General features: G+C 41.3%; 1 protein-coding gene across 18 annotated transcripts in view; it reads right to left on the reverse strand.

Annotated features, from left to right (window-relative positions):
* Positions 1–11,152: 11,152 nt before the first annotated feature.
* Positions 11,153–27,520, reverse strand: part of ABLIM1 (actin binding LIM protein 1) — a 185,138-nt gene continuing 168,770 nt past the window's right edge. For 9 of the 18 annotated variants that reach the window (XM_084290330.1, XM_084290329.1, XM_084290328.1 and 6 more), the window contains 7 exons: positions 25,516–25,563; positions 23,057–23,203; positions 20,768–20,862; positions 20,549–20,636; positions 19,035–19,096; positions 18,633–18,693; positions 14,969–17,915 (listed from right to left, as the gene is read on the reverse strand). In XM_084290330.1, coding sequence (XP_084146456.1) covers positions 17,878–17,915; positions 18,633–18,693; positions 19,035–19,096; positions 20,549–20,636; positions 20,768–20,862; positions 23,057–23,203; positions 25,516–25,563 — 539 coding nt within the window. In that variant the 3' untranslated portion in view covers positions 14,969–17,877. Of the gene's footprint in view, positions 12,177–13,498; positions 13,580–14,968; positions 17,916–18,632; positions 18,694–19,034; positions 19,097–20,548; positions 20,637–20,767; positions 20,863–23,056; positions 23,204–25,515; positions 25,564–27,520 lie in introns of those variants that run through there. The other 9 variants (XM_084290323.1, XM_084290320.1, XM_084290332.1 and 6 more) reach the window with 4 other exon arrangements.

Consider the following 27,520-nt stretch of genomic DNA (forward strand, 5'->3'; position numbering starts at 1 on the left):
TCAATTATTTGTAGCTGACAAAATATCGCACAAAGGCTGTTTCACACAGCAGGCCAGGTGCCCAGAAATGTGTGTTTTTTTGGAGGGGGTTGGACTGGGAGAGCCGCCCAGGGGCACAGGCCACGAGGGTCGCCACTGGCGAAGCTGGGAGATGGCGTGCGTCACCCCATGCACAAGTGGCAGGAGCCAGGAGTGTCCCACGGTGCCTGAGGGCCCTGGACACCCAAACCCTGGTCTGCCTTTCCCCGAGGAGCACAAGGCTGCAGCCACCATCCCCAGGCCCCAGCAACTGCAGGGTGGGAGGTGACCATACAAGCGTGCGTGTCCACCTCAGGCTGCAGCTCTCCTCAAGCAGACACACTGAGGAGACATGTGGGTTCTGGTACAGGATGAGGTTTCTGCAAAACGATAGTTCTGGGTCCCGAAGTTATAGCTAGAGATCTTGTCTCAGGGCCTTTCTGTTGCAGGTTCTGTCCTGCAGCTTCTCACTGGCCGCCCACCAAACACTATTTTTGTTTACTCTTGTGGCATTTCCTTTCTCATCAACAAGTCAGCTACCACAGCTCAACCTTCAAGGAAGGTCACTTGAAATAACCTGAATAGCTTTGCATGCAGCTGCTCCAGTGCTGCAGCTGAAGATGCTGACATCCAGCAGAGGAGTGGTGGTGAGATGTAATGGCTTTAGCATCTCCCACAAGACCTGCAGAAGATCTTACCAAACCTTCATGCTTTAAGTGCCTTTAATTTCTTTCGGTTTACTTCAATCCCTCAGTGAGATCATCTGACCAAGGACATTTCATTTCAGGCTGAAAATGCCCAGAGGGGAATGGACTAGCAACTTTAGTTAAGTTTGGATGAGCTTCCCTGGGTTTCCCCATGAGGTGAAGGCCAAGTGGCAGCCTGGGGCCTGCAGAGGGGTAAATCCTGCTGGGGCAGAGCTCCTCTTTCCTGGTGTCAGCACCAGGGCCATGTTGCAGCCATAATGACCCTGACAGCTTGCTGGTACAACTGAACCTAACTCCACTTTTCCTCATAGGGTCCGTTTTTGAGCTGGTTTGTGCACCCGATCGGGTGGCTGCTCGGCCTGCCCCAGCAGTCGTGTTGTTGTCACTGGGACTGGTAAAACACAGGGAAGTTCTCCTGTGGTCCTCTGCTGGGATCGCTCTGGGGCCAGAAGGAGCACAAATGCACTTTTCAAGAAGTGGAACAATTGATCAGCTATGGGAAAAACAAATCTTGAATGCCAAGCATTGGCAGCAAGGTTGGCATGTTGCAGTGGTGTGCTTGGAGCTGCCTGTGTGTATTGGCAGATCTTGTTTATGATCCAGTATTTCTTGTTCTCAACAGATGTGCCAATTACCTACTTTTTTTTTTCTCTCCCTTTTGTTTCTTTTTTCTTCCACAAAACTAGCCAGTAAGAGCATTATTTTTTTTATTTATTTCTTTTTTTTTTTTTCTTTTTTTTTTTTTTTTTCCCAGCTGTGTGAGGAGATAGGGGGAACAGCGAAAGACACAACATGAAAATAAAACACACACTTCTACATGACTCCAAATATCTGGCCTCCTTCCCCCTTCCTCCCACAGTATCTGTACTCTTAAATGCATCATTACTAAGGGAATTATTAATGTAGTCACATCAATAAATCTTACTTAAAAGTCCTTATATTGAAGTCATCATTCATCTAGCTGGGACTCCTCTGTAAATGATAATTAGGGTAAGAGCTAACTGAGATACCACAGAGTTTGCTCCTGGCAGTCATTTAACATCCAGCATGGTATCAAAGCTGTAAAGTAGGCATTTCTCAGCGGCAGTTCATTCATTGTAAAACTTGTTTTGATTATTAGCTTGTCTCCTGTTTCACAGCAAACACTTCGGTTCACATAAAGACCTCAAAGCATCAATGTCAATGAATTCCTTGAATGGACTCAGCTGCGTTTTGTTTGCTCTGCAGTATGTAGCCACGTCCAGAAGAGCCAGCCAACGTGCAGCACTATTTCAGACAGCCTCACTGGGCTCATCCTGAAAAGAGTTGGTTCTACAAGCAACTCTTCTTTCCAAAACCTGGTGCTATGGGGGCTGGGATATCCCAAACGATGACACATTTCTTAATGACTGCTTAATAACAGAATGTGTAAATGTGCCGCTGGAACCGCAGTGCTAAAGGGAGGGTTATCACCTCTGTCACCAAATCAAGACTGTAATTTCATGACATAACATGTCCAATATCCCTCGCAACTCAAAGTGTTCTGCTCTAATGTTCTTCATACCCCATTACCCATTTGTGCCCACCCTTTTGTGCCAGTACAACTGTTTTGTGAGGCCACTGCAGTCACCAAAGGAGGGAACTGACTCCAATTAAAAAAAAAAAAAAAAAAGAAAAGAAAAGAAAAGTATGGAATAAGAAGTAAAAAATGTTTTCTTAAGCAGGATCAGTTCCTGAATGTCAGGGAGAGCGACCCCACAAGCAGTCATGCTGACATATCTGATGGCAGGAAGGAGCTGTGAGGCCGTGGGAATACCTTGAGCTGGCTGAGCAGCCCAGTCCTTCGTCTCATGAAACCGCAGCCTGAGGAGGGACGGCTCTGTGCTGCTTTCCTGCTGCCTCATTCGTCCTTTCCCCCAGCCCATGGGCCCCCATCACTACCATGGCTACGTCCAGTCTGGGACGTACATTTTAATCTGCAGTGTGTATACAAAAGAGAACTGGAAGCAGTGGCTGTCTGAGACCCACCTGACCTTTGGACGTACAGCAAGCTTCCTGTTCCAGGGCTGCCGGCTCTTTAATCTCCAAGTCCTTAAAAATACAAGCGAGCCTATGTGAAAAAATGCTTTGTAATGGGAACTCCTGGAACAACTTCCCTCTCTCGCCCTCTCACTGAGCCATAGAAAACAGTAAATATCTCTCCCAAGAGTCCTTTCTTACAATAGAAAAATGGCAGGCCAGATTGAAGTTTCATTTCCCAGCCTCAGACTCCGCAGCGGACAGCACAAAAGCTAGAGGATAAAAAAGCAAGGGGAAAAAAATGCTCTTGTTCATTCAGAGCTGGAGAGATTTTTGGTGGAGAGCGAACTTCTTGTGACACCAGAGCAAGCCACACTTGGGAACTGGGTTTCTCTTTTTGCAGGAGGAAGTGGTCTTGGACTATATACTTGACAGCAAATTAGCACTGACATTTGACTTGTTTTGATCTGAGCTATTTACAGTGGTTTTATCTGTGTATTTTTGACATGCTGTGAAGATTCCCATTGCCAGATGCTTTGCGATGGCTGTAGGATGCAGCGCATTCCTCAGCCATTACTCAGGGGTCATAAACCTCACATTATTTGTGGGGAGGAGGGAACAGAGAAAAATGGCCTAAAAAGTAAAAAAGAAAAAATGAAAAGAAAGAGAGAAACCCAGGACTTAGATTTCATTGGGCTTGTACGTTTAACTGGAGAGAAATTAAGAAATGCAATTAGGGTGGCTGCCACTGTCATGCTGTGGAGCCAGTGACTGGACCAGAGCCTTGTATACTTACTCTGTGCGCAGGAGACGTTCATGGAGATGAAATTCCCAACCACTATGGACTGAGGCAGATTGAAACAGAACAACTGCTCCCTCACCCTTCTGGGTCCAAGGCCCCACTGGGGGCTGCTGCTCAGGACCTCCAGAGCCTGGGCTGGCCAGAGGTGTTCTAGGGTTGGCACCAGGCAGTAACTCTTGCTCTGTTGCTACAAGGAAGGAGCTGAGACCTGGGAAGTGGACTTTTCATGACTAAATGAGACAATCAAAAGGAAGACTTTCTTTCTTTCTTTTCTAGGTTCCTGGGGCTGCAGGGCAGCAGGCAGGGAATGGGATCCTGCCCTGCAGAGCAGTGGGGGAAACACCTCCAGGTTGTCAGTTGTGAGACAGGGAACGTATTACCTGCAGGGCACAAATCCTGGTGCTGCAGGGGCTGTCTGTAGGCTCAAGGATGCTGTGCAGGACAAAGTTCTTCACTCAGAGGGTGGTGAGGCCCTGGCACAGGATGCCCAGAGAACCTGTGGCTGCTCCATCCCTGGAAGTGTTCAAGCCCAGGCTGGATGGGGCTTTGGGCAACCTGGTGTGGTGGGAGGTGTCCTTGCCCATGGCAGGGGTAGGAGTTAATGATCTTTAAGGCCCCTTCCAACCCAAGCCATTCTGTGATTCTGTGACGTGTGCTGTACCATTCCTGCCCTTGAACAGAGAGCTGCAGCTCAGATGATCAATGGCCTGAAGCAGGATCCTTTCACACCCCCTCTGAACTTTTTTTTTAAGATTGATCTCCAGTGGCTTTACTTCAAAGACTAACATACCCCCTCCCCTCCCCCCCTTAACATTAAGCCTCAAAGCCAGTCTTAATGAGGCCCCAGTACAACTACAGGAGGCTCGAATTAATTCAGTGACGTTCAGGAGGCCATCTATTTACAGCACAGTGCATGCACAGCACCCTTTCCAGGGGCTACCTACACGCCAAGCCCCTGGACATTTCTTTCTTCTTAGGCAATGATGGGAATTGCTACAGGTCCCTCTGGGGTGCGGTGTGTCCAGCCCTGCTGCTGCTGTGGTCTGCTGGAGACCTGGGCGTTCAGCACACACGGACAATTTGCAGCTCTATCTCCTAGAACAGCATCTTCCACATCTTCTGCACCCAGACCAAGGCTGGGGAGAGTTAAACTCCAGGTAGTTGGGCAAACATTCAATTTAAAATACTAAGACACAGAAATACCCTGTCAGGGATGAAGTTTTTAGCTGAACTCACAAGAACAGAGAAAGGAAATTATTTAGATCATGAAGCCAATGCAGCAGGATGACCTAGCTGACCTTGCTGATATCTTGGGTCCTTTTAAACCACAAACTAACCGCACAAAATGAAGACTCCTATGTGGTTTGTATAAGTAGCTATTTTACTGACAAGAAACCTTTTGTCCTTCCTCAAGTCTGGTGAGAATTCTACTGAAGCCAGGCACTTTTTTCATCTGTCTTGGTCTGGTCAATGATGTCTCGCCTCTCTCTGCGCATCTTGTTCTGTAAGACTTTGATACAACTCCACAAGGTGAAAAAAAAGCAACCAAACAAATAAATGAGGCTACATGAATCCAGCGATTAAGAATAAAGCTCCAAACTTTATTCATTGACTTGAGTACAACAGTGATGCAGATTACAGTGGCACAGGAGTGCAGTATGTGCTGTTTGCAGTATGACAGTGGAAACACTAATTGTACAGAACAGCAACCCAGCTCAACTTTTCATTATGCATACAAGCAGACTTACTGTACAGACAAGACATTGATTCACTTTTACAGAGAGACTCAAGAGCTGTCTCACAGGTGAATGGGAAACACAGGGACACCTCCCCGAAACGCTGGTTTGTAATGTGTGGAGGGAGGAGAAAAGAAAAATAAAATAATAAAAATCCTATTGCCCAAATCTACCAACTTAAAAGGAAAATATACCTTTGAAAAACTAGTTTCAGTTTCCAAAGCTTAAAAAAAATGTCCCCAGCTGTAAGGCCCCCTCTCGCAGGAAGAGCTGTCAGCAATGACCAGGTGGCACTGCTGGGACAGGACAGATCCAGCAGGGACACACAGAGCTGGCTGCTGCAGGCGTGCAGAGCAGCCAGACACTTTCCTGGTCCTGCCAGATGAGAAAGAACCCGCTCCCAAGCATGTGGATGTCAGTGAGAGGCCCCACTGGTGTCAGTGGTTTTGCATCTGGGGGTAGTGCTTTCTGCAGGGTGTCCAGTGGGACCTGTCAGCGCCCAAGGGAGCCAGACTCAGCCTGGTAAGGCACCGCTGGGATTCGTGCAGCTGCTTCTGCAAGCCTTTAATACCTCATCTCCTAATGCCTAGGAGCAAGGTGGCCTCAGCTTTGCAAGTCCTAGGAGCAACACCCGTATTAACTGTAGTGATTTCTGGCCAAGCAGTTAGCTGCTTGCCTTCAGTCATCTCTTTTTGCCTCAAAAGAAAGACCACAGCACACATGGAATTATTACCTCTTCATATGGACAAGCATTTTTTTAGGAAATCATTAGCAGAAATCTTTTTCCCTGTTAAAAGCCCTTTGGGCAACAGATAATTTATTTTGCATACAGGCAAACAACATTAATGGCCAATTACACTCCCACTTCCTGCACTGATGCTCACATTAAAATTAATAACACTTACTCCCTCCACGTCAAATGCCAGCATCACACAGCTCCTGCCAGCAGAATCGTCTGACTAAAAGTTCAGTATCTTTTTTTTAGTGATAGATTTTTTGTCCTGCCCTTTACTAAGCACTAAATAGGTGTGTGGGAGAAATCAGAAGGCAACACTCACCAGCCAGAGCAGTCCTGCAACCTGCAGTAATGAGGGTGTTCCTACACTAGATGAGAAATTTCTACCATCACAGCGTGCAGTCACTCTCTCCAGCTCTTCGTTACATAGCAATGGGGTAAAAACATACCACATATTGTCGGGATCACTTCCTCCATATGTCTACCCTGAAGAATATGGACTCCAGAAGACGTGTGGGCAGGGCCAAAATGTTTGGCAAAGACCTGGACCGTGACCTGAATGTGAAAGGGGGCTGCGGGATCAAGCCCTAAGTGTCTCTGCTATGGAAAACTGATTGGCATTTCAGGACAGATCAGTTGATTTTATTGCTTCCTGTACATGCTTTATTCATCATCATTGAGTGTTTTTTAGCACCACAGGTAACTTCCAGGATGCAGACCTCCTCCTCTACAAGTAAATTCAGAAGGAAAGCAATGAAATGTGGAGTGGAAAAAAGGCTTATTTCCACTGAGTCGGTATCTACAAGGCTATGGCCCAAATGGGCCAGGATCTCCTAACTACTGCTAAGTCAGGAACAGCCAAAAGAAGTCACTCCACGCTGAGTTTGGAGGATGTTCTTATATTCTTACTGTTCTGGGGATCCATTTTTTCCATCACTTGTAGCTTCAGAACATTAACTTCGGCATAGATGTTCATAAACTACAGCTGCTCCAAACTTGATTTCCCCAAAGTTTGAAAGAGGTAGCACAAGCTGGCATGCATTTTCTTATAAATTTGCTAAATATCACACTTGCAAACCCTGGAGAAAGCAAGCTTATGCCAGCTGTCCTCCTTCCCAGAACTTAACACTTCTCCATCCGTTGACATCACCTGACATAGCAGAAACACCCCAGGAGGAGCAATGACTTACAGAAAGGGACTCTACTTCAAAATTTGTCTAACTTCAGAGTAACACTTTCACAAAAGAGACCCCTAGCAACCTCCCCTGAAGAGCAGGGTGTCTGAACCATATGGCTGAGAAAGGATTTCCAGATTGCAACAGGGGAAGGGCAGGGAGCACTGCAGTGCTGGCCCCACAGAGACTCGGAACCATTCAGCTTGGTAAGACGAGTTGACCACTTTCTTGACTTTTATTTCTATGAAAGCATTACTGGAGCCACTGAGCTATCTTGTCCCACATGCAGTGGTAAGAAACTTACTGTTTTCCTAGTCTAACCTTTCACAGCACACTGCAGCTATGTGCACAAACCATACTGAATGAAAGGCTACTAATCAAACTGGAAAAAAAAAAGAATATGTTTCTGAGACTCACACCACTAAAACCTGTGTTAAATGACACCAGCATGAAATGGTAACAAACGATTAAAAAAAAAAAAAAAAAAGTATGAAATTCTGAGAGCAAGCTTCACAAGAACTTACTCTTCCAGCTGTACAGAAAGTTTGTCAAGTTCGGGATAGGACACTGGCAGAGTTGAGATGCTACACTCAGCTTCCAAAATGAGGCTACAATAGATCAATCACTTCACTGAGAAAGAGCAGACAGTTTAGTAATTTCCAAACCTATTTTTCAAGTTGGCTTCATTTTACTACCTTCAGGGAAGATATTTATCATATTTATTTCACCACACTTATTTCCACGTCTGACTGTCAGCAGGCTGGAGCTTACACCAAGTGAAGGCGAGGGCATCCAGGGTACGGGCAGCTGTTTCCACTGTACTGCAGAGCAGCTCTCCTCTTGGTCATGATGGAAATTATCAGACTGGGATCTGGAGAAGCCACAAAACCCAGCAGGTTAAATCTCTGGATTCCCAATTAATCTGCTGCATAAGGTCTTACTCTTCCATCTAAGCACTGCCAGAAACAGGCACTGCAAATGTTCACATATGCTTGAGAATGCCTTTTAGATGATAACCACACGTGGCTAACCTTGCACTTCCACAAAGTGGGACAGTGACCTTGTATTCTGCACACTTGCTGGATCTCAGAAGCAGGTACCCAGGAGCCCTGCAGATACAAGCACATATGCAAGTGACGTCCTTCATAATTACTGCTGTCTTTTCAACACAATGCAGAGTTTGGAAATTCCAGGTTAACTGCTCATAGAGCATCTCAACTCCATAAGGGCAGCTTGTGCTTCATGTGCCTGTGTTTTTGACAACCTGCACGTGTCTATGATCCCGTTCTGCACACCTGTATGGCTGTTTTGCAATTCCACCCCACGTGCCTGTTTTGACAGGTCTTTGCTCTTACATCAATCTTAAAGCAGAAAGGGGAAAAAAATGAGACAAAAGCAATCAGGTTTCAGTCCTTTTGGCAGTGACGTTGTTGACAGCACTGAGTTTGATGGGGCTTCATCAGAAGCTCAAATGCTTTGCACGAGACAGAAGAACTTGAGCATGTACTTAAGGCATATTCTTTCACACACTTAAGTATTTACTGAATAATTTAGAGTCTTATTACAAAGCTTTGACTCTCTGTTACATTACAATATTCAAATTTATTGGCCACAAGGGACTATTGAGAGGGGAATTACAAAGAACTGCCCAACAGCACAGAGCTGCCCAACAAACAATATGCTACTGGATCGATACTAGGAAAATGATTCACTGCTTACACAGAAAACTCTCCCTGGAGCTGTCTTTCCATTTTTATGAGGTGGGAAGACCAGATGAAAGAAAATATTGCAGTGACAATTGCTAACAGCCCACTGCAGAAACCACCCACCCATCCCACGGCCGGCTGCGGCCTGCTCTTTGGGGCCATGGGATTTTGGGGTGGTTCTGCTTCTGGATGGGTGGGATATTAAGAGGAATTCACACTTCACATCCTTAATCAGAAATAAAGCAGTAGTAAGTCCAGTGTAGAGAGCAGTGAACTGACTGACTATGCTCCACACTAGAAAAGGCCCAAAAATCCAGTTAGAAATTAATCGTGTCTGCTGCATCTGAGCTGGATTCTCCTCATTCCTTCCCAAGGTCCAATTGCAGATTTAAATTCTCAGTTGATGAGGCAGACACAAATTATCTTGTCATTCTCAAAGGCTGAGGAAGTGTGTTGTTGTTTTTTTTGTTGTTGTTTTTTGTTTTTGAGGGGAGGGAGAAGAGAGAATAGAAGACAAGACAACCTGGCGTAACCATCTGTGAACTGACTGGGTGGTATATTTACATACCTTGTGAGCAGTTCAATAGTAATCTAAAGATGGGGACAGAAAAATGCAGACTGGCAGCTCACGTCCCTGAGAGCAGACTTTATACCAAAAAGGTTTGTTGTCAAGGTGACTTGGGCTAAAAGACTCGTAATGCCTGCTGCATCTGCCACAGGGCATCACCCATGTGGGCTGACAAATTGTGGAGAATTTAGTACTTTAAATAATTAAAACCCAAATGTTCATCTCAGAGTTAAGCCACACCTTCGCAGGCATCATACACTGAATTTCTGAGACTAGTGTTCACGAAATGCGTGACTGTGAGACACTGCTGTCCTTTCACTGCATGGCTATGATTTCAGCTGCCACTCAGAAATGCATCTCAACCTGCCAGTGCCCTCCCTGGCATTCCTATTTGCTTCCCAGCGTTCTTCTAAAACCATTTCAGATGCTTGTTCTGAAAAATGAAGTAAAACATGTTGAACTGAGCCTTGCTGCAATCTCAGTGAGGTCCAGAGAGCTACCTTGCAGCTAACTGCGTGTCATGGTATTTACCAAGGGCTTGTGTTCAGCAGGGACTACGAGGCCAGCTCTGCACAGGAGCATGTTCTCCAGTTTGTCCCTTGGGCTCACCCTTCCCTTAGCCCTAGAGCATGGAGCAGGTGCTGACCCCTTGCATCTGCCTCTCAATCACTGAATCTTCAGCTCAGGTTGGATCAAAGGAACCGCGGTGATCTGCTATAACAGGACTTCCTAAACCAGCACAGAAGAGGCAGGGTTTGGGCTGTCCCGCACGTTTCATGGTGAAATGCCGTGTGGTGAGACACAGAAGTCAGCACAGTGATATCAAATCTCACAACTATGTGGGACTGTTTCCCCTTCCTGACTTCCAGACTTTTAACACCAATGTCTCATAACAGAAAATACAAAGGTTCTGATGTCTCCAGTGCCAAAAGTTTCTGCATTAGAAATGAAATCTTGATATTCTTTGACAGACACAGAACCTGAATGTCCCTCTCCAATACCAGGAGATGGGCTCATTAGTGCAGTATGCATTGGCAGTTAAGCACCGAGGAAGAAAAAAGCTGACCTTGCAGCCACAATGCATGTATTCAATTACTTTGGTGCTCATGTCCATCTCTTAAGGACCTGCCCAGAAGCAGTTAAGGTATATATAGGCAGTTTTGTTATTTTTATTTTTTTTTCCAAGCTGCAGCATAGTGGAAGAAGACTGAAAGCAAGAGGAGTTCAATGCAGCTCAGAAACCATCTTGCATGATTTCTCTGTCTCCACAAACCAAGTCAGGCACAAAGGGAAATAAATATAACCAAGGCTGGAGCTCTGAAGCTTCAAGAGGGAAAAAAAAAAAAAAAAAAAAAAAAAAGCCTGTGCCCTCTTTTCCAAGCACAAGTGAAAAACTACACTAACTAAAAAGAGAGTGCTTGGCCCCATGCACTGTGCCATATTGACAACAGCAACTGCAATTTAATCAAAAAGCCTCTATTGGCAGAGCATGGTACCACCTTGGTGGTACCTTTTAGTTCATGAACATTCCTCCCCCAAGAGGGATGAAACTGTGTGTTGGCTTGCAGAGAACCGTCTTCCCTGCTTATGTAAAATCCTACAGCTCCACAGCAATCTGAGGGGCTGTACTAGTAATGACTAGCAGGGAGTCTGTCCCGAAATCTCTGGGTGTGAACCAGGGCACACTTAAAAAAAGCATTTTCTCACTCTATCACTCCCACCCTCATCCACCCATCTCCTGGACTAAATTACAAGAAAACTGACTCTTCTCCATCATTCCCATTACTTGAGTGATCTTAAATTATTTGACTGGTTAAGCCCCAGCCTTATTAATTCAAGCAGAAAGTGTGGAAGAGGGAAGACTGGCAACAGACACAGTAATTCACTTCCTATATATCCTAGCAAATATATACAGGTACAAGGAGCCCGCTTTCCAAGAATTCAACTGGGATGCACTGCAAAGGAGCAGAGCGCCCACCTTTGCAGACTGTATCACACAAAGATGTCATTTCAAAAGACTGCCAACTAAGAAACAGTTGTGTGAAAGACAACGTGACCATATGGGCGTGTTACAAAGGGCTTCTCCTTCACTACAGATTATCTATCTATCTCTCTCTCCATATATATACACATATATACACATACATACACACAGATGGATAGATATAAATACATGTGCGCACACACGCAAACACACTTACATATATATATATTTTTATATATATATATATATATTTCTTTTCCAGTTCTTGGAGTGGTTACAACTACTTTAGTCTACAAGGCGTCCTAAGGGCACTTCCTGGCTCTAGCAATAAAGTCCATCATGTTATGGAGAGAAGTAAAGGGAGTATCACTGAGGGAGAAGAACAGTTTCCTATCTTGTATGAGATCATGTAAAAGGTCAACACCTCTGAAAATCATCTTTGTTGTTTCTGAGCTCAGATATTTCCTTCCCTATGTTCCAGGAGGGCAAAAGTTCGTCTTCAATTGCTGTGTGCAGAGGTGCCACTATGCGATTTTCATTTTTTGGTGGGTAGGTAGTCGCTGCCAAATAGTTTGGACTGTATGATACAATATCCTATGTACCATTTTTAAGTTGGTTTCTTTAAAGGGAGATTAAAAGAGTTTTGCTTTTTTCTTCATGTCGTTGCGTCTCCAGAGAGGTAACTTGTCAAACTCCTGTATCGTCATGCCAAATATTTCTTGAAAAACTTCAGGTGCTAAGTGACGCTTTAAAAAAAGAAAGAAAAAAAAAAAAAAACGAGAGAACAGGCAATGGTCAGTCAGTCAAAGCCAAAGAGATGCAATAGAAGACAGGAGTGCCTTAAGGATTTCATGTCACTCTAAGAGCCACTGCATCATCTAGTGATTGAAGTTTGATGAACTAACAATCCCTTGCCAATGTCCAAGTCCTTATGAACCTGCATTCTCAATGCACCAATAAAATTTTGACATTTGTTACCTCTGAGAGGTCTACAAAGGAGATCAGGCCAACTATTTCAGTTGCTGAATAAGCAAGACAGGAAAAGATTTTGTCTGCAGTCATACACCAAGTACTGACAGATCTTAGAACAGAAAAAAGTTCTTGCATGCCCTTGTTGTGGACTTTAGGTAGTCATCCCCACCCACACGCTGAAGTTTAAACAGACACTGAGTTTCAACAGACACTGAGTTTCAGGAGAGTTTTGCAGAAGGGCTGCAGGTGGGACATGCAAGTTTTGAAAAGCAAGAAGCCAGCCTAACCTTCCACCACATTTCTCTGCAGAAAATGAAACATATTTTAGTGCTGTCCTGTGCATTAGTTACTTCTCTTGTTCAGCTGCTCTAGAGTGCACTAGACAGGGGAAGTCCCTCCCTGCAGCGCTAATGTAATGTCACCTTAAATTTTGATTAGCGATCACATTATCTACTTGTCTAAAAATGTACATAAACAGGCACATACATGAATTTTTGTGGCTGCTTTCATTCATCTCCATAAGATTAATTAACTACAAGTTACTTAAACATCGCCAGGCAAGGAATTCCACTGAACTACTTAAGTCTTACTAATCCACAAACTGGTTGACCACTTCTATTTGTTAGTAGAGATTTAAATCCTCACATTTTTGCATATTGGCCAGTCTAACTGTCAGGACTTACTGACGAATTGGAGCAAGTCAGACTCTGGATCCTCAAGGATGGCTGGTACTGACTCTTAGCTAGGATGTGATCCAAGCCTACACAAAGCATTGCTCCATTCTAGCGTGGGTTCTCTGACTACAAAACGCGTAACCAGTGTTGGTCTTTTTACCAATTTGTAAGTATGAAAACAATTGCTTGAGAAACTAAGGTGGTTGTGAACAGCTCCGTCCAGGAACAAGGAGACACAGGCATTGCTGGTCAGAGATGTGGGACTCCTGTTGCATCCTCCCTGTCCAACTCCTTCTTTCCTGCTTAGTGCTGAGAAATCTTTCCGGTATAACAAGGACCCACACATCAGTGTTAAAGCTTTCAAGTGTGCAACAATAAACAACTTCAGCAGGAAAGAGCATTTAGGAACTTGCTTCTCTTACCTCCAGCCTGGTTCTGTCTACATCTTTTAGTATTTTATTTCGCCCTCTGTTGGTCACCATGAGCATTTCATATGGAAAAATCTGTTAACAACGTATAAAAAGGGGAAAAAGAGATGTATTTACATTCAAAAACAGAAAGAACACAACGTGTCTTATTTTCATAACCACACAAGAATTTTTTTTTCTTTTTCAACGGAAATTGCAACATTTCATTTTTAAAGATGCATGAAAGGCCAGTCGGGATAGAGCAAGAACTTGTTTAATATCAACGTCAAATTGCCTCCTACTATAGAGGCAATCTGTACTTGTCCACACCAATGATTTTTATGGTGCATCAGCTCAGCTGGCTTTCATAACACAAAATCCTCTCTAGTCAATATACTTTCTCATCTAGCAACATACAATTTTTAGAGTTTATTAAGGTAAGTATATTTGGCACTCCTTGGTCTGGCTGATGGTTACCAAAGTGTGGACAGCTCTAAGGAAACAGACAGAGAACTTTTAAAAGATGAACCACATGAGAGTGCATCTGAAAAAGCAGCACTCTGAATAAGCAAGACATTCATTAGTGGGGGCCACTGCAATCAACAAAATTCATCATGATTTTCTTTGCCTATTTGGATAGTTAAAGAATTGAACAAGTGCCCTCTGTGCTTGCTGTCTGTGCCACACATGCATGGATTAAAGGAGATGCTTTTGTAGACATACTTATCTAACACACCTTCATCTCCTTCAGAAGAGTGTGTCCAGCACATCTCCCATTACATTTCTCCTGATTTCCCTTTGCATTGCAAAGAATATCCAGAACTCACACACAGCAGTTGCTGCCCAGTAATTCCTGAATGCATGGATTATTCATTTTTTCTTTTACACGTGTAGGTTCTTTGTTTAAAGTAAAAATGTTTACTGTCAGTGGGTCTCAAATCAGTTTGACCCAACAGAAACTACATTCCTTAGAAAGGATTTCAGAAAACCATGTGCCTTAAAATCAGTTTCTGGAATCATCTCATTTCAGTTTTTCATGTACACTTCCACGTACATTTGGAATGACATTGGAGAGCTCATGTTCTGCCTGACAGAGCCTCCCTATAGCCCTTTTCATTGTGTATCGCTGTAAGGATAACAGCATTCCCAATGAGGTCCTCATCCAATCCCCACTGAAACCAGTGAAGTTCTTCCACATACTTCAGTGGGAATTGGCTTTTACTGCTATTTTTACTGCTGGCCTTGTTCGACTGATTCAGATACATGCTCCCTGAGTGAAACCACCAAAACTCTCTTAGGAGAAGCAACTGTGCTATCATTAAACACCATTAATTCAATTATTTTAACAGTAGAAAATTCAACCAAATCAGCTTTGTGCAGTACTAAGCAATTAAGTTCATTCCATTGTAAACAATTATCCCAATGAACTTTGCAGAAATATAATAAATAAGATTCAGGCACTGATGAACACACCACTGAGTTTATTGTAAGTAATAATAATTTAAGTAAAGTGTGCTTACATACCAATTGTAAGATATGACTTATGAGATTCTGACATTGTCACAAATGTACAATTAGACTATACTTTGAATTACATTGCTTATGTTTGATACTGGAAATGATTACCAGATACACCATGAAAGGAAACTAAAACATAACTCTTCTAAATGTTTAAACAGACAGAATTTAAGTCAAGGTCTAAGGTTGTAAGTACATTTTATATTTAGGAATTCACAACAAGGTATGTTTCAATCTAGGGTGTCAGGATGCACAAATTCTGTCCTTTCCAGTGAATCACTTGGTAAGATTTGGTCTTTCTAAAGTTTACTGATTTTTTACTTCCCAGGAGTTTCATGCTGACTTTGAGGTTTTTTTGTTTGTTTGTTTTTTTGTTTGTTTGTTTTCACCCGATCAAGCTTAAATTAGCATTGAATCATTGACATGAATACAATTGCTGTCAATTAGCTCCAGGTCTGGCATAACCTTCTTGAATGTCAACAGAAAGTGACCTATTATCTCACAAAAATTCCCACAAATTTTATCGCTAGTAATATGACAGAATTTGTTACCCAAAACAACTTTCCAAATAATTGGGTGCATCAAGAGAAGTGGTGGCTGTAAGAATTGCTATTGCACTGAAAGAGAAATTATTTGGAATAAAAAGCAGTATCTCAGAAGTTGGGGATGTCCCCAGGGTCTTATCTATATAATATATAAAAACACTCGTTAATGTACATTGCACTAGGGTCTCAGCTTATAAAGCTAAAGTTATTGCCTTGTACAATTTGTCTGGAGGTCACTTGGAAGCACAAGTAGTAATCTGGTTTGCAAAAAGAGTTCCTCACTTAACTGCATAAGTGCTGATCCTTGTAACTTTGGCAAAATCATGATTTCTCAGAAGGTTCACCAGCAACAGAGAAAGTTGCAAGACTTAAAACACAGCCCTGGTTGAAGCCTCTCCATTGTTTATGTTCATTTTTGATTCAGACATCTCTAGACATAGCAGCAAAAGCACTTTAATTTATAACTTAACTCACATTCAGTTGATGTTGCCTTTTTTCCCAACAAAAAATAAATTTATTATATAGGGAATTCAACACTATTCAAGGTGTCAGGCTAATGGTGCTGACAGCTAAAGATCGATCCCAAAAGACACATAGATATCTAGCTTCCAATTCCAAACTGAGATCCATGTCTTTTATTAAACCAAGGCAGCCTCAACCACATGTGAGCCACAGTATTGTGTCACTTTTCAAACTTAACAGATCTGAGACTTTGCAGTCAAGTTTGGCTACTATTTTGGCTACTGACAGCTTGAGAGTGAACTAGCTTTTGAGTGCTTTCAGTAGCTTCATTTTGTCTCTGGAAAAGCCTCCTTTACCCAAAAAAGGGCACTTTGGCTGCCCTCAGCCTGAGTACTAACACCTAAAACAGGCAAAGTCCAGAACAAAGGGAGAGGTTTAGCACATAAGGAGAAGGGACTGAGGTGAGGCAAAGAAAAACAAGAGGACTAAGACATTTCCCATATTTTATCTGCATTTCACAGTCAAATCTTCATTGCCCTGAAGGAAAGTGAATAACATCTGCACTTGCCTTTGGCTCCAACATGTTAGGCATAGATACTCCTCTGTCCATTCTCATTCCAGGGACATGACCATCCGGAAGGGACTGCATCAGATACAGGTATACATCAGACACGTAGGTTACACACACAGAGGGTAAAGGCACTCAAGCAGTGGTGAAAACAAAGGTGAATTTGCACTGAGACTTCCTTTAAGTCTTAATGCTGACTCTTACCACACAGGACATTGCTACAGCTACCATTTATTACTCTTCTGAGGCATCCTTCCACCCTCTCTGCCACCACATTTTCTGTCACTAAGGCTGGCGATAGCTGCCCACTGAGACTAAATACAGCCCAGCCCAGGTGGACCTGGGGTCTTGGAAAGAATGGTAGGCCCTTCCCAGTCCCAATGATCAGTTAAGGCTCTTTGGAACAAATATGCAGGAGCATTAATTTAGATCCCACCCAACAGCATACATAAGCACTCTTACACTTCTGGACTGTCCTTTCTGTCATTTACTGTATCAGCCAAGGTATTTTTTTGTCTCTACAATGGGAAATTTTGACTATGAACCCAAGTGGGGATAGGGTTCTGGCAAAAGGGTGCTATTTTGACACAGGTACTGTTCCTACTAAAATTACATTTTGAGCATAATACACAGAGAACTCTCTTCTCTTCCCATAATCTTATTTTCTTTCTAATCATTGTGGTTTTGACACAGTAGTAAAAAAAATATATATCCAAACAATTAAACCCCTTCTTAAATTATCACTTCATATTGTGTTTGTGCTGAGGAACCAGCCAGACAAACTTCTGGAAAAAAATCCTGCAGATAGGATTTGGGGTAAAAGGGCTGATTCCTGTAAGTACATATCTTACTAGTTCATCTGTGACAGCAGCACTGCAGAAAGCTATTGATCAGACATCTTGTCTGGAGAGTAAATTTCAGGGAAAAAATAAGGATTTCAAGGCTCTTGGTATGGAAGAAAATTGCCTCCAGAAGAGAATTTCTGTCTCTGGGGCTGATACTAGAGAGGCTGGAAATAAATCTGCCCTCAGCCATCCAAAGAGAGCTACTGCAGATAACTTGTACTTCAACAGACAATGGGTTTAACAGAACAAGTCACAGAACTGGTCAGAGCCTTCTTAACCCAGTTCTGGGGAGGTACAAGGAGGAACCTGAGGTTGTGCCTGTTTTTTATTGATAAGACTCTACATTGGTGATTATGCTTAAACATGCAGGTAAATCAAAGCTAATGTCTTAAGAACCCCTTTCCTGTAGCAGAAATTCAGACTTCAACAAGAAAGTAGATTCTTTTAATTCCGTTGTCAGTTGATTGATGAGAATCCATACTCTACCTGGAAATCTGAAAAGCAAGAGAGAAATTTCATCTGCTGTAGAGTGTGGAAGAGGAGGAATCAGTCACAATTTACCAGATAATCCTAGTGTCTTGTGATCTGCCTGATCTTTTCAAAATCCCACCTGATGCAGAAAACCTCCCTACTTTTGAAGAATGAAGAATAAAACACTCCAAACAGTGGGATCCTCAGTCAGTAAAATCAAGTCACTTTGGAAATATTGAGACACACAGAACCATAATCAGGTTCTCAGCCCCAAGCTCAAACTGTTTCAAAACATTAAGTCTCATAAAGTTCCATAACTTTCATAAATACTACATCTATCTTAAAGTCTCAACGAATATCATGAGTAGCAACTGGGATTAGAAGCTCCTTACTTCACTGCAGCACACTGTGCAGTGGATGACAATTTTCAGAAGAGAACACGGTAGCAGAACTTAGTACAAATTCCAGTGAATAACAGATTACCTGCTTTCCATGTATACCAGTGCTAAAGCAGTCTCTTGGCATAAAAAGGGGCAGATCTACATAGCAGATTTAGCAAAATAAACCCAAAACTTTTAACTCTAACTCTGCAAGTACATGCTAACTGTCAAGTTTACCAGAGAAATGTACGCAGCAAATACAATGCTACCACATCTACAATGTAAAATAGCAGAAATGATCAAAGATCATAATACATTCCCTGTAATGAAGTGGCATGTAAAAAGGCCCCTGAGTCTTACCTCTAACACCACCACTCACATCCCCGTAACTGTTGTACTGACCAAAATCTGTAGACACCGGCTGTAACAGGAAAAGAGGGACATGCACATAAATTCCCAGTTCATGACCTCACCAGTGGGGTGGAGTATGGGGAGTAACAAATTGTTTAAAGCCTATTGTTCCTCAATTTTCATAAGCTTTCTTGCATTTTTAACACTGAAGTTTGTTGGGAGGGAAATTAGATTTTGACTTCAGATGTTCTATAAGAACATCTTTAAGAACACTATAAGAACGTCTTGTAAGATGTTCTTAAGATGTTTCATAAGAAAGCTTGATCAAACTGAAAATCCACTACATTTAATAGGAAAATACCATAGATTATTAAAGCCACCTTTTGCTTCTCAGAATCACCACCTCCTTACCCTGTGAAGTCCATTTTTTCCATAGCCAGGAAGAGAAGAGGTTTTGGAGGCTGAAGCATGGGCTGTCAAAGGAGGAAGAAAAAAATCATTTTACTGAAAAAAATCCCATGAAAACTCAAAACCATGAACATTTGAGAAATCCACTAGCAGAAAAAAACACAGAAGCACTGAATGTATACATAACCAGCTGAGATATACTGACTTTAAGAAGGTAACATCTCAGCCCCAAACTCATCACAACCTTCCATACATTCAGTAAGTTAGACGTAGCATTATCATGTCATGGTGCCAGGCTCAAAATCAAAGTGGTCTCCACTGAGCTGAATGTAATGCTCAAGGATTAGAGAAGAGAGTAAAATAAATTTTTAGACCTTAGATGAAATATCGACATGTATCTTTAATAATTTCTTTAGTTAGTGCAGCCCTTTCAGACAAGATTCTTCATATAAGAATGATTTTTTTTTTTAATGTTACTTTTATCACAGAAGGACAGGGGCATGGAACTTGAAGCATTCTTGTTGCCAGCAATAAGCAGCTTTGGGAGAAGTACCATCGACTCCACAAAAAGCAACTAATGACTGCATCGATTATCACTGTGAAGAGAGATGAACACATCTCCAATAAAGTAGTCCTCCAACCTGTGCTATCATTAATAAAAAAATCATAAGCTCTGAAGTGACCAAGTAGACTCTGGACCTGTAAACATTAAAAGTATTGAGGGAGAACTACAGACTTTCTCTCCTAAACCATAAGTAGATGCAACACACGTATACAACAGGGAACACTAAGAAATCTTAGTTTGCTTGGCAGCAGTCATTTTGTCCCTTCTTGGCTTGAAGTCTAGTTGCTGTGCTACAACAACCTGTGGATGAAGAGTGAAATAAAACCCCAAAAGCTCATCTCTGGACATCTGTGGTAGCCACTAATGTATATCAAAGTGTGCAAAAAGGCCAAAAGCTGATGTTTATTTCATTTTTTTTTTCTCTGCAACACAATACACCCAATCAAATGTCAGCCACTGCTGAAATACTACCTGTGTTTAGAACATGCAGCTCCACTAGTAAATGTTGCTGACTTTCTGTCCCTGAGGAGAGACTAAAAGGTGATTGCAACCACCAATTTAAGTAAAATGTGTTATTGTAATTTAATACATGTAAGCCAGTTATCAGCATGTGTGTGAGGTAACAGTTACTGAAGCTCATTCCTTAACTATTTTAGGAAATTTCTCTCCCCAAAATAGCCTCAGAATTCTCAGGCTTGCATTTCTTCTAGTTTTTAAAAAAATAATAGTCAAAAGAACACAACAACAACAAAAAACACGAACAATCCCCCCCCCCTGCACCCAACTGCCTTCAACAAAACTAGCTAATGTATTAGCCCACTCTTTTCATGGGAGAACACCACATATCAAGCAGTCTTCCAGTGGTCTCTCTTCTGGGAAACCACTGAATATGTGCCTTTGGGGCGTTCATTATTCACTGTTCATTGGTAGCTTCAATGCCTATGTGAATTACCTGGAGAATCGTAACGACTGGCAGAAAGGGATGACCTCTCTTTTTCCATCTCTTCTTTCAGTATCAATTGTCCAAGACCAGAGTTAAGCTAAAAATGGCAATTAAAAAAATAAATGAATGAAATAAAGCTAGTTGAGGTACGAAAAATTGCTTATGGAAAGAAAAGGAGCATTTTTTGTATGGTGTTCAGAATCAGTATGAAGACAAGGTTATAATAACCTTCATGAGCTGCTCCTCTTGCAGTTGCCGGCGTCTCTGTAGCTCCTCATCATCTTCCTCTCTTCCACTTGACCTGCGTCTCATGTCAGCTCCTGCTTCCATAAAACCACAGTACAGAGAGCTTTGTGTATCCATTCTACTGCAGCTTGAAATTTCAGTGCTAGTTCAATGTATTCATCATTTTGATTTACTGAATAAACAAAGCAATGTTTTCTTGCAGACTCAAGTTATTCAAAATTTGCCCTTCATAAAACTCACTCAGATAGCCTGTCCTATGGCTAACAGTTTCTCATAAAATTAACAAGAAGTTAAACTACACATGGGCTCCCAGCCAAGCAACGGTCCTGAATAAAAAACTGAAGAATTAAAGTAATAAGGAAAGGAGCTCAGATTTCTAGTTCTGGAAACATGGGGTTTAGTGTACCTGCAAGTGTACCAGCAGTTAAAAAAAAGTCCGATTTACATTTATACTTATCTAGACTCAGAAAAGTGAATTTCACATAACATTTCAAGTGGAAAATTAAATTTCATAAATCTCCTGAATAAACTCTCATAGTTGGAATGACTATAACATAATTTCTAGTATAAAATAAAGTAAATTAATTAATCCTTTGGATAAAGCTAAAACGAATTTAGACCGCTTCTACACAGGTTTTCCGCATTTTAGTTTCCTGATTTTTATTGGTTAATCTTTATCGTCTTGAATAGTCATAAAAAATGGTCTAATTTCCAGTTTGGATGCTAGGACACTAAAATGAATACACAGAGTACAACACTTCTGTATGCATTTAGCCAACTGTATTTTATTCTGCACAGACTATTTCCTCATACAGCTATTCACCAATACAGACTCAGTGTTTTATTTGAACGAAGACTCCATTTTGCTACTAAAGTCTCTGAAGGTTTACATCAATTGAATGTTTCGTACAGCACTACTAAATTGATGCTAACATGGAGACAAAAAGTTATCAAAAAATTATATCTTTGTATTCAATTTATTTATTATTTTGTTTGGTGCCTCAGGCTTTTGCAAAACTTCAGTACAATAGCTGCATGACTTATTTTTTGACTGCTGAGCTCAGTCTAGCTCTGTAACTAAAATACCACACTCAGAAAATCAGGTAACAAGCCTAAAAAACTAGGGCTTGTGAGTTTGTTTTTCAGTGCTTAATGTCTTTTTATTTCTGAATAAAATACATCCATGAGCACATTTTTATCTGTATAAACAGTCATGTTTAGTTTCTCGGATGTAACAAAGTCACCTGAGAGTCAATGTACGAAGCAGTTTTACTGGAAAAACTGTAATTAAAGTTATCATCCACAGCCAGGAGAGTGAGCTGAGAGCCAAAATTTCCAACAAAGCCTCTCCCTGTGACACACAGCATAATAATGCTGTAGTTATGACAAGCACCATCAGGAGAGGTTCAATGTAGATGTTAGCACTGTGACTGTAATGTTGTAAAGTTACAATCCTATATAAAGGACATTTTCAAACAATTGCCACTGCATATGCAGCCCCTTTGACTGGTAATCAAGCTCTCCCACATTATGTCACCTCTCACAGCAGTTCTATGAAAATCCCGTTGTGAGAATAACCGTACCTTCCTTCTCAGAAAGGAGGTTATGAGATAGGCAAGACCTTCACTGTTTCTGACTTGACTTCATAAATCAGCCAGGCTAGATAACTTTTGTACTGTGTTACATGAGGGTCAACAAAATCAAATGAAAAAAATACATTAAAAAAAAGTTTAAAAATTATCATGTGCATGGTTTAAAGAAAAGTGAATAAGGTGCCTGCAACGTGACAACAAAGAAGAAAAATACCCAGTCTATAGAAACAGTAAATCTGAAAAAAATAGGACTGTTTTAGTCTATTAATTGCTCCACTGCGGTGCTTGCACGGAAACAGTCATGTGGTTGGAAGCAATGACACTTTGTGTGGAATATTTGCCATTAGCTTAGGGCAAAAGCTTAAATAGACAATAACTGAAAGAAGTCAGGCTTGTGTGATACATCATACTGTTATTATGTTACTGTATGGGAATTCACATCAGTTGTCTACAGTTAGTATCTGTGTGATCAGTTCAAATGTCCTTTTGCAAGGACACTCCTCCTTACTCACTCCTATTCAACAGCTATAAATACCCAGACATCTGGAGGTCTCACCAGAAGAACTCCAGTTTGTGGAGAATACCTGGATTGGAAACAACGCTCCCTACCTGTTTTTGCACCTACTTTACTTATCAGTACCTCTTAGTCTACATCACTTACATCATTTCTTTAGCATACCTATGGCTGCAAGGGAGGGAGGACCTGGCCAGTGGTCCGTCTCAATCTTTGGTATCTCGTTGGGTGCTGGTGCGTGAGCTGCTGGGAACTTGGAGGACTTGATGATATCCTCGGAGGACTTGCTCTGTGCTGCCAAAGCAGCTGCATCTAGATGGCAATCAGGGAACTTAGCTATGTAGTTATCTTTATCAATATAAATCTCTTCCATGTTTTGGCAAAATTTTATACTTTACAAGAAGGCCATTTTCAAAACTATGCATTTTCATGTTTTGCCTTTCTAATTGTAACTGGAAGCAACATAATGATTTCCTCTTGCCAACAGATTGGAATCAAGTCTTCCCATCCCGCATCCCTACCCCCAAATAACCCCAAGTCAGCTTGGGATTTCAATAGGGTTTCAGAGCGTTAGAATGATAGGCAAGAGTGAGAAAATTTAAGCCAACAGTATTTGCCAATATCTCCTAAGGACAGCTGATTAATAATGAAGATGAAACCAGATTTATGCACTGGTTTGTCTTCCCTCTAGGGTAAGAAAACAAGTAGTTGAGAAAGACAGCATTAATTTTAATTGTACTGATGCTAATTATTTCCTATGTTTCTGTGACAAGCTGCAAAACAAACATAAAAAAAAATCTGAAACAAATATGTTTATTTAACCACTGTATCCTTTCTGCTGCATGTACTTGCTTATTAGCATGCAGTAGCAGTAAAAAAGAGATGCAAATTTATTTATTAACTACTAAACTCCATTTAGATCAACTTGGCAGGGAAAGGCACTTGCAAAGAAATGAACCTCACCATTAACATATCTTAGCAGTGGCACATGCATTTAAGATTCCGGCCTAAGCCAAAGTCACTTAAAAGCATGTGAGGATGTGCATTATGGATTTCACTTCTTGATGTTAAATGTATATATACATATATATATATATGTACACACATATATATACATACATATATATATATATATATAAAATCAATAGGATTTAGTTTGCATTTAAAACATTCTTAACTACCTCTTATCCATGAACTGTTAGTCCAAATCACCTTTCTCTTATATGAAGCTAATATATCAGAAGAAATAATTCTGGATTTTTTCCCCCCTTTTTCTTTTTAAAGGGAAAGATATCTGTTATAAAAATGAAGCACGTTGTTACTCACCCAACCCACTCAGAGTAGTTTAGGAGAATCAGTATTAGATATCATTGGGAATTCTTAAAATTTTATGATTGGGAAACTAAGCATAATTACAGGTATGGAGAAATCTGGTCAGAGTTTACAAAAGCATGACTTCAAACAGTACTTACGTATTAGAATTGGTGATGTCAGTGGTTAAACATTCACATGTTAATGGGAGATGAGGAGATACATTAAAACCATAAAAATAAACAAAAGTAATGTTAAGACTTCTAAAATGAGCACATGATTTGAAAACTTAAAAAAGAAAGAAGAAAGAAACCTGATGTAAAACTTCATCAGTTTACAATGCTCATTCCTGGCTACAGAATGGATTTCCTGGGCTTTCTTAATCATCTCAGCTCAACAGCTCTCAGCCAACTGTTCATCTGAACCCTGTAGTACTGCTGATTTGCTACTTAAATAAGTTTCATTGGGCAAAGGGTCTGCAAAGGGATGCAGAGTCTTTAAAAAGTAGAGTCATCTGTCTTTCACCACATCACATAGAAATCTCCTATTTAAAGTTTTCTGTTCACTGCAGAAGGGAATAGAAAACACATTCAAGGTCTCTCACTCTGCAATGTTACCGAACAGCAAGGCAGTTGGCTTCTGCCATCACTGTTATTGCAGACTTGCTAAAAAAACATCTACTCTGAAAAGATAAGAGTACTAATGCTGTTGTCCAATTCAAAATCCAAACACTGGAACAGCAAATACACTGCACTACCAGAGCTGTTTCCTAGGGCTTGAGAATCAAATGAGTACTGTCAATGACAAGTCGCCTATATTATTTTCAGTATTTAAAGATTCCTGTTTGAAGCCACAGTACATTTGGAGTTCCAGTCTGATAGTAACATCCCCATCACTGCTGTTGAAATAAATTGTACTTTGTCTGTTTAAAATAAACATAATCCATGAAGTTCCTGTCAGAAAACAGACTGTTGTTAATACATTTTTCCACCACCAAAACCTGTATTCTGAAAATATGAAATTAAAGAAGTAAAATACAGAAAGCCATCGCAACATTATAAAGACAGCAAAATCCCAGTTAATGGCAATTTTGCCATTAATATCAATGTAGCCAAGATTTAAGCCATATGATCCAAATGAAACAACATGCATTAAAACATAATCACTCAGCAGGACATGCAATAAAAGCTGTTTCAGGCTTGGACTACTGATTTTTTTTATGCTTGCAGCATAAACACTGAATACTTCTCACTATCCTGCATGCATTTCAATTGACAATTGAGTTCTGAAACAAAAAGAGAAAGATCATTTACCATGTTGTTTGTAGATTGGAGGTTTTCTGTAAATGTTGACACCTTGATCTGTGAAATTGAGAAAGAGAAAAATGTTGATACGAGAACTACTTCAGTTATAGTTGAAGTTAACCCCAACACTAAAACAGCAGACAGACCAAATCAAGGATGTAGCACAAGAAAAAGCCAGTATTACACAGAATCAGATTATTTGAAGAAAAGAAAACATAAGAACAAGTGACAAGTCAAAGACATGTGGTATGAAGTCCTTTGGAGCTGATTCTGTAACATGTGGATGCATCCAAATCATGACCAATTTACTTCAAATATTCAGAAGATTATCAGTGTCACAGACATTAGGAAATGCAAACAAGCAAGAGATTTCCATGGTGAAGATACAAGCTATTTGGGGAAACTACCCCAAATAACTTCTTGTGGAAAATTGTGCTTCTGTCATAACAGCTCAATTTTCTTTCCAGCTGACTGGCTGGATTGAGAAGAGGATAATGCAGCAAGCCTACAATTCACTTTAAAACCCAGAGAACAAAATAGCTGCCTCACACACTCTTTTGAACAGTCAACAGCTAGATTTCACTGAGTCAGTGCTAAGGGATACACTGCTAATCCTCAAACCACAAGGATAGACTTTTTAAAATATATATTTATTTTTTATTTAAGGACCACCACATTGCACATTGCAATGTAAATCAGGAAAAAGCACTTCCTGGAACCCTAATGGAGTAAATCTACTGCATATCTAAAGATAAAATATTGTTGCAAACAGTGATCCAAGACAGAAACTACATTGTTCTAAAGTACCCACCCACCTCAAACCAACACTTCATGTATTACAAATACAAGATCCCATTAAAGTGCTACAAATACACAGATCCCATTAAAGTGTTACAGGAGACAACCTCTGGCATTAAGGAAAACCAAGTAGAAATCTACCAAAATTAAGGTAAAACTTACTCTACGGAACCCTTCCTTGGCTAAGTAGGCCAATTCCTTGCACACAAAGACACTGCAGTATTTCATTCGTGTTCATGATCTGTTAGGGCTACTTGAACAGCAAATGGGTATAGCTATTAAAGGGCAGTCACGCAGTACTTTTGTGCAAGCCTGAGCTAGAAAGTCGTAAGGGGGCTGTGAAAACGGCTCCTGGGGGGCTGCTCTGTGCCAGGTGAGCAGGACAGCTCTCCCACCACACTGGGGACTGTTTACTTGGCTGGGTAAGTCATGCAAAGGCACTTTAACTTGCACAAGTAAAAGCAGCCAGGTTAGGTTAGGCAGTAAAAACAGCCCACCTGGGCCATGCCAGGTCATACTGTCTGAAAGGAAGCTCACATCAGTGGTTCATCTGCCTGGTCTGAGGCCAGGAGGCCCAGCAGTAACCTCTGCAGTGCAAAGGGACACTAGATGGAAGGGGACCTGAAGAATAACTGGATATAAGGCTGTCAGCTAGCACTGATGCAGTCAGACAGCGTGTGTCCACAATCCTAGGGACACACATCCTTTCCTATCAAACTGCAAGACAGGTGATCTCAGAGGCTGCAGCTCACATCTAAACAGATATTGCCCTTTATGGAGAGTGCATCCTGATGCACATGTCCTTGCAGATCTGCAGGGCTCTGTGAGGACACCATGCCACTGCACAAAATAAGTGAAATATCATCATTTGGTTAAAATAAAATAATAATAAAAAAAGGAACAATAAACTGGTTCAAGACTGAACCAAGTCCCAACCATGACTATACATATAATGGCTCACTGGTCTATGGGAACCGCAACCAACTCCTCCAAACTTAGCAGAATGATGCTGGTGCAACTGAAAGATCAAGCACTACATAGCTTACATCCAGCTCACGGGCCACTAGCAGACCCTGAAAAACATAGTATTCTAACAGTGAAACACCTGACCAACAGAACAGAGAAAAAACACCAGAAACCCCCAGTTTCTGAAGGCACTGCTCCTCCCAGGAAGCCGAGGAGCAGGCAGTCCCAAACCCTGCGTGCGCACACCATG

The sequence above is a fragment of the Netta rufina genome (genome assembly GCF_964035555.1).
Source record: "Netta rufina genome assembly, chromosome: 7".
In the NCBI taxonomy this organism is placed as follows: Eukaryota; Metazoa; Chordata; class Aves; order Anseriformes; family Anatidae; genus Netta; species Netta rufina.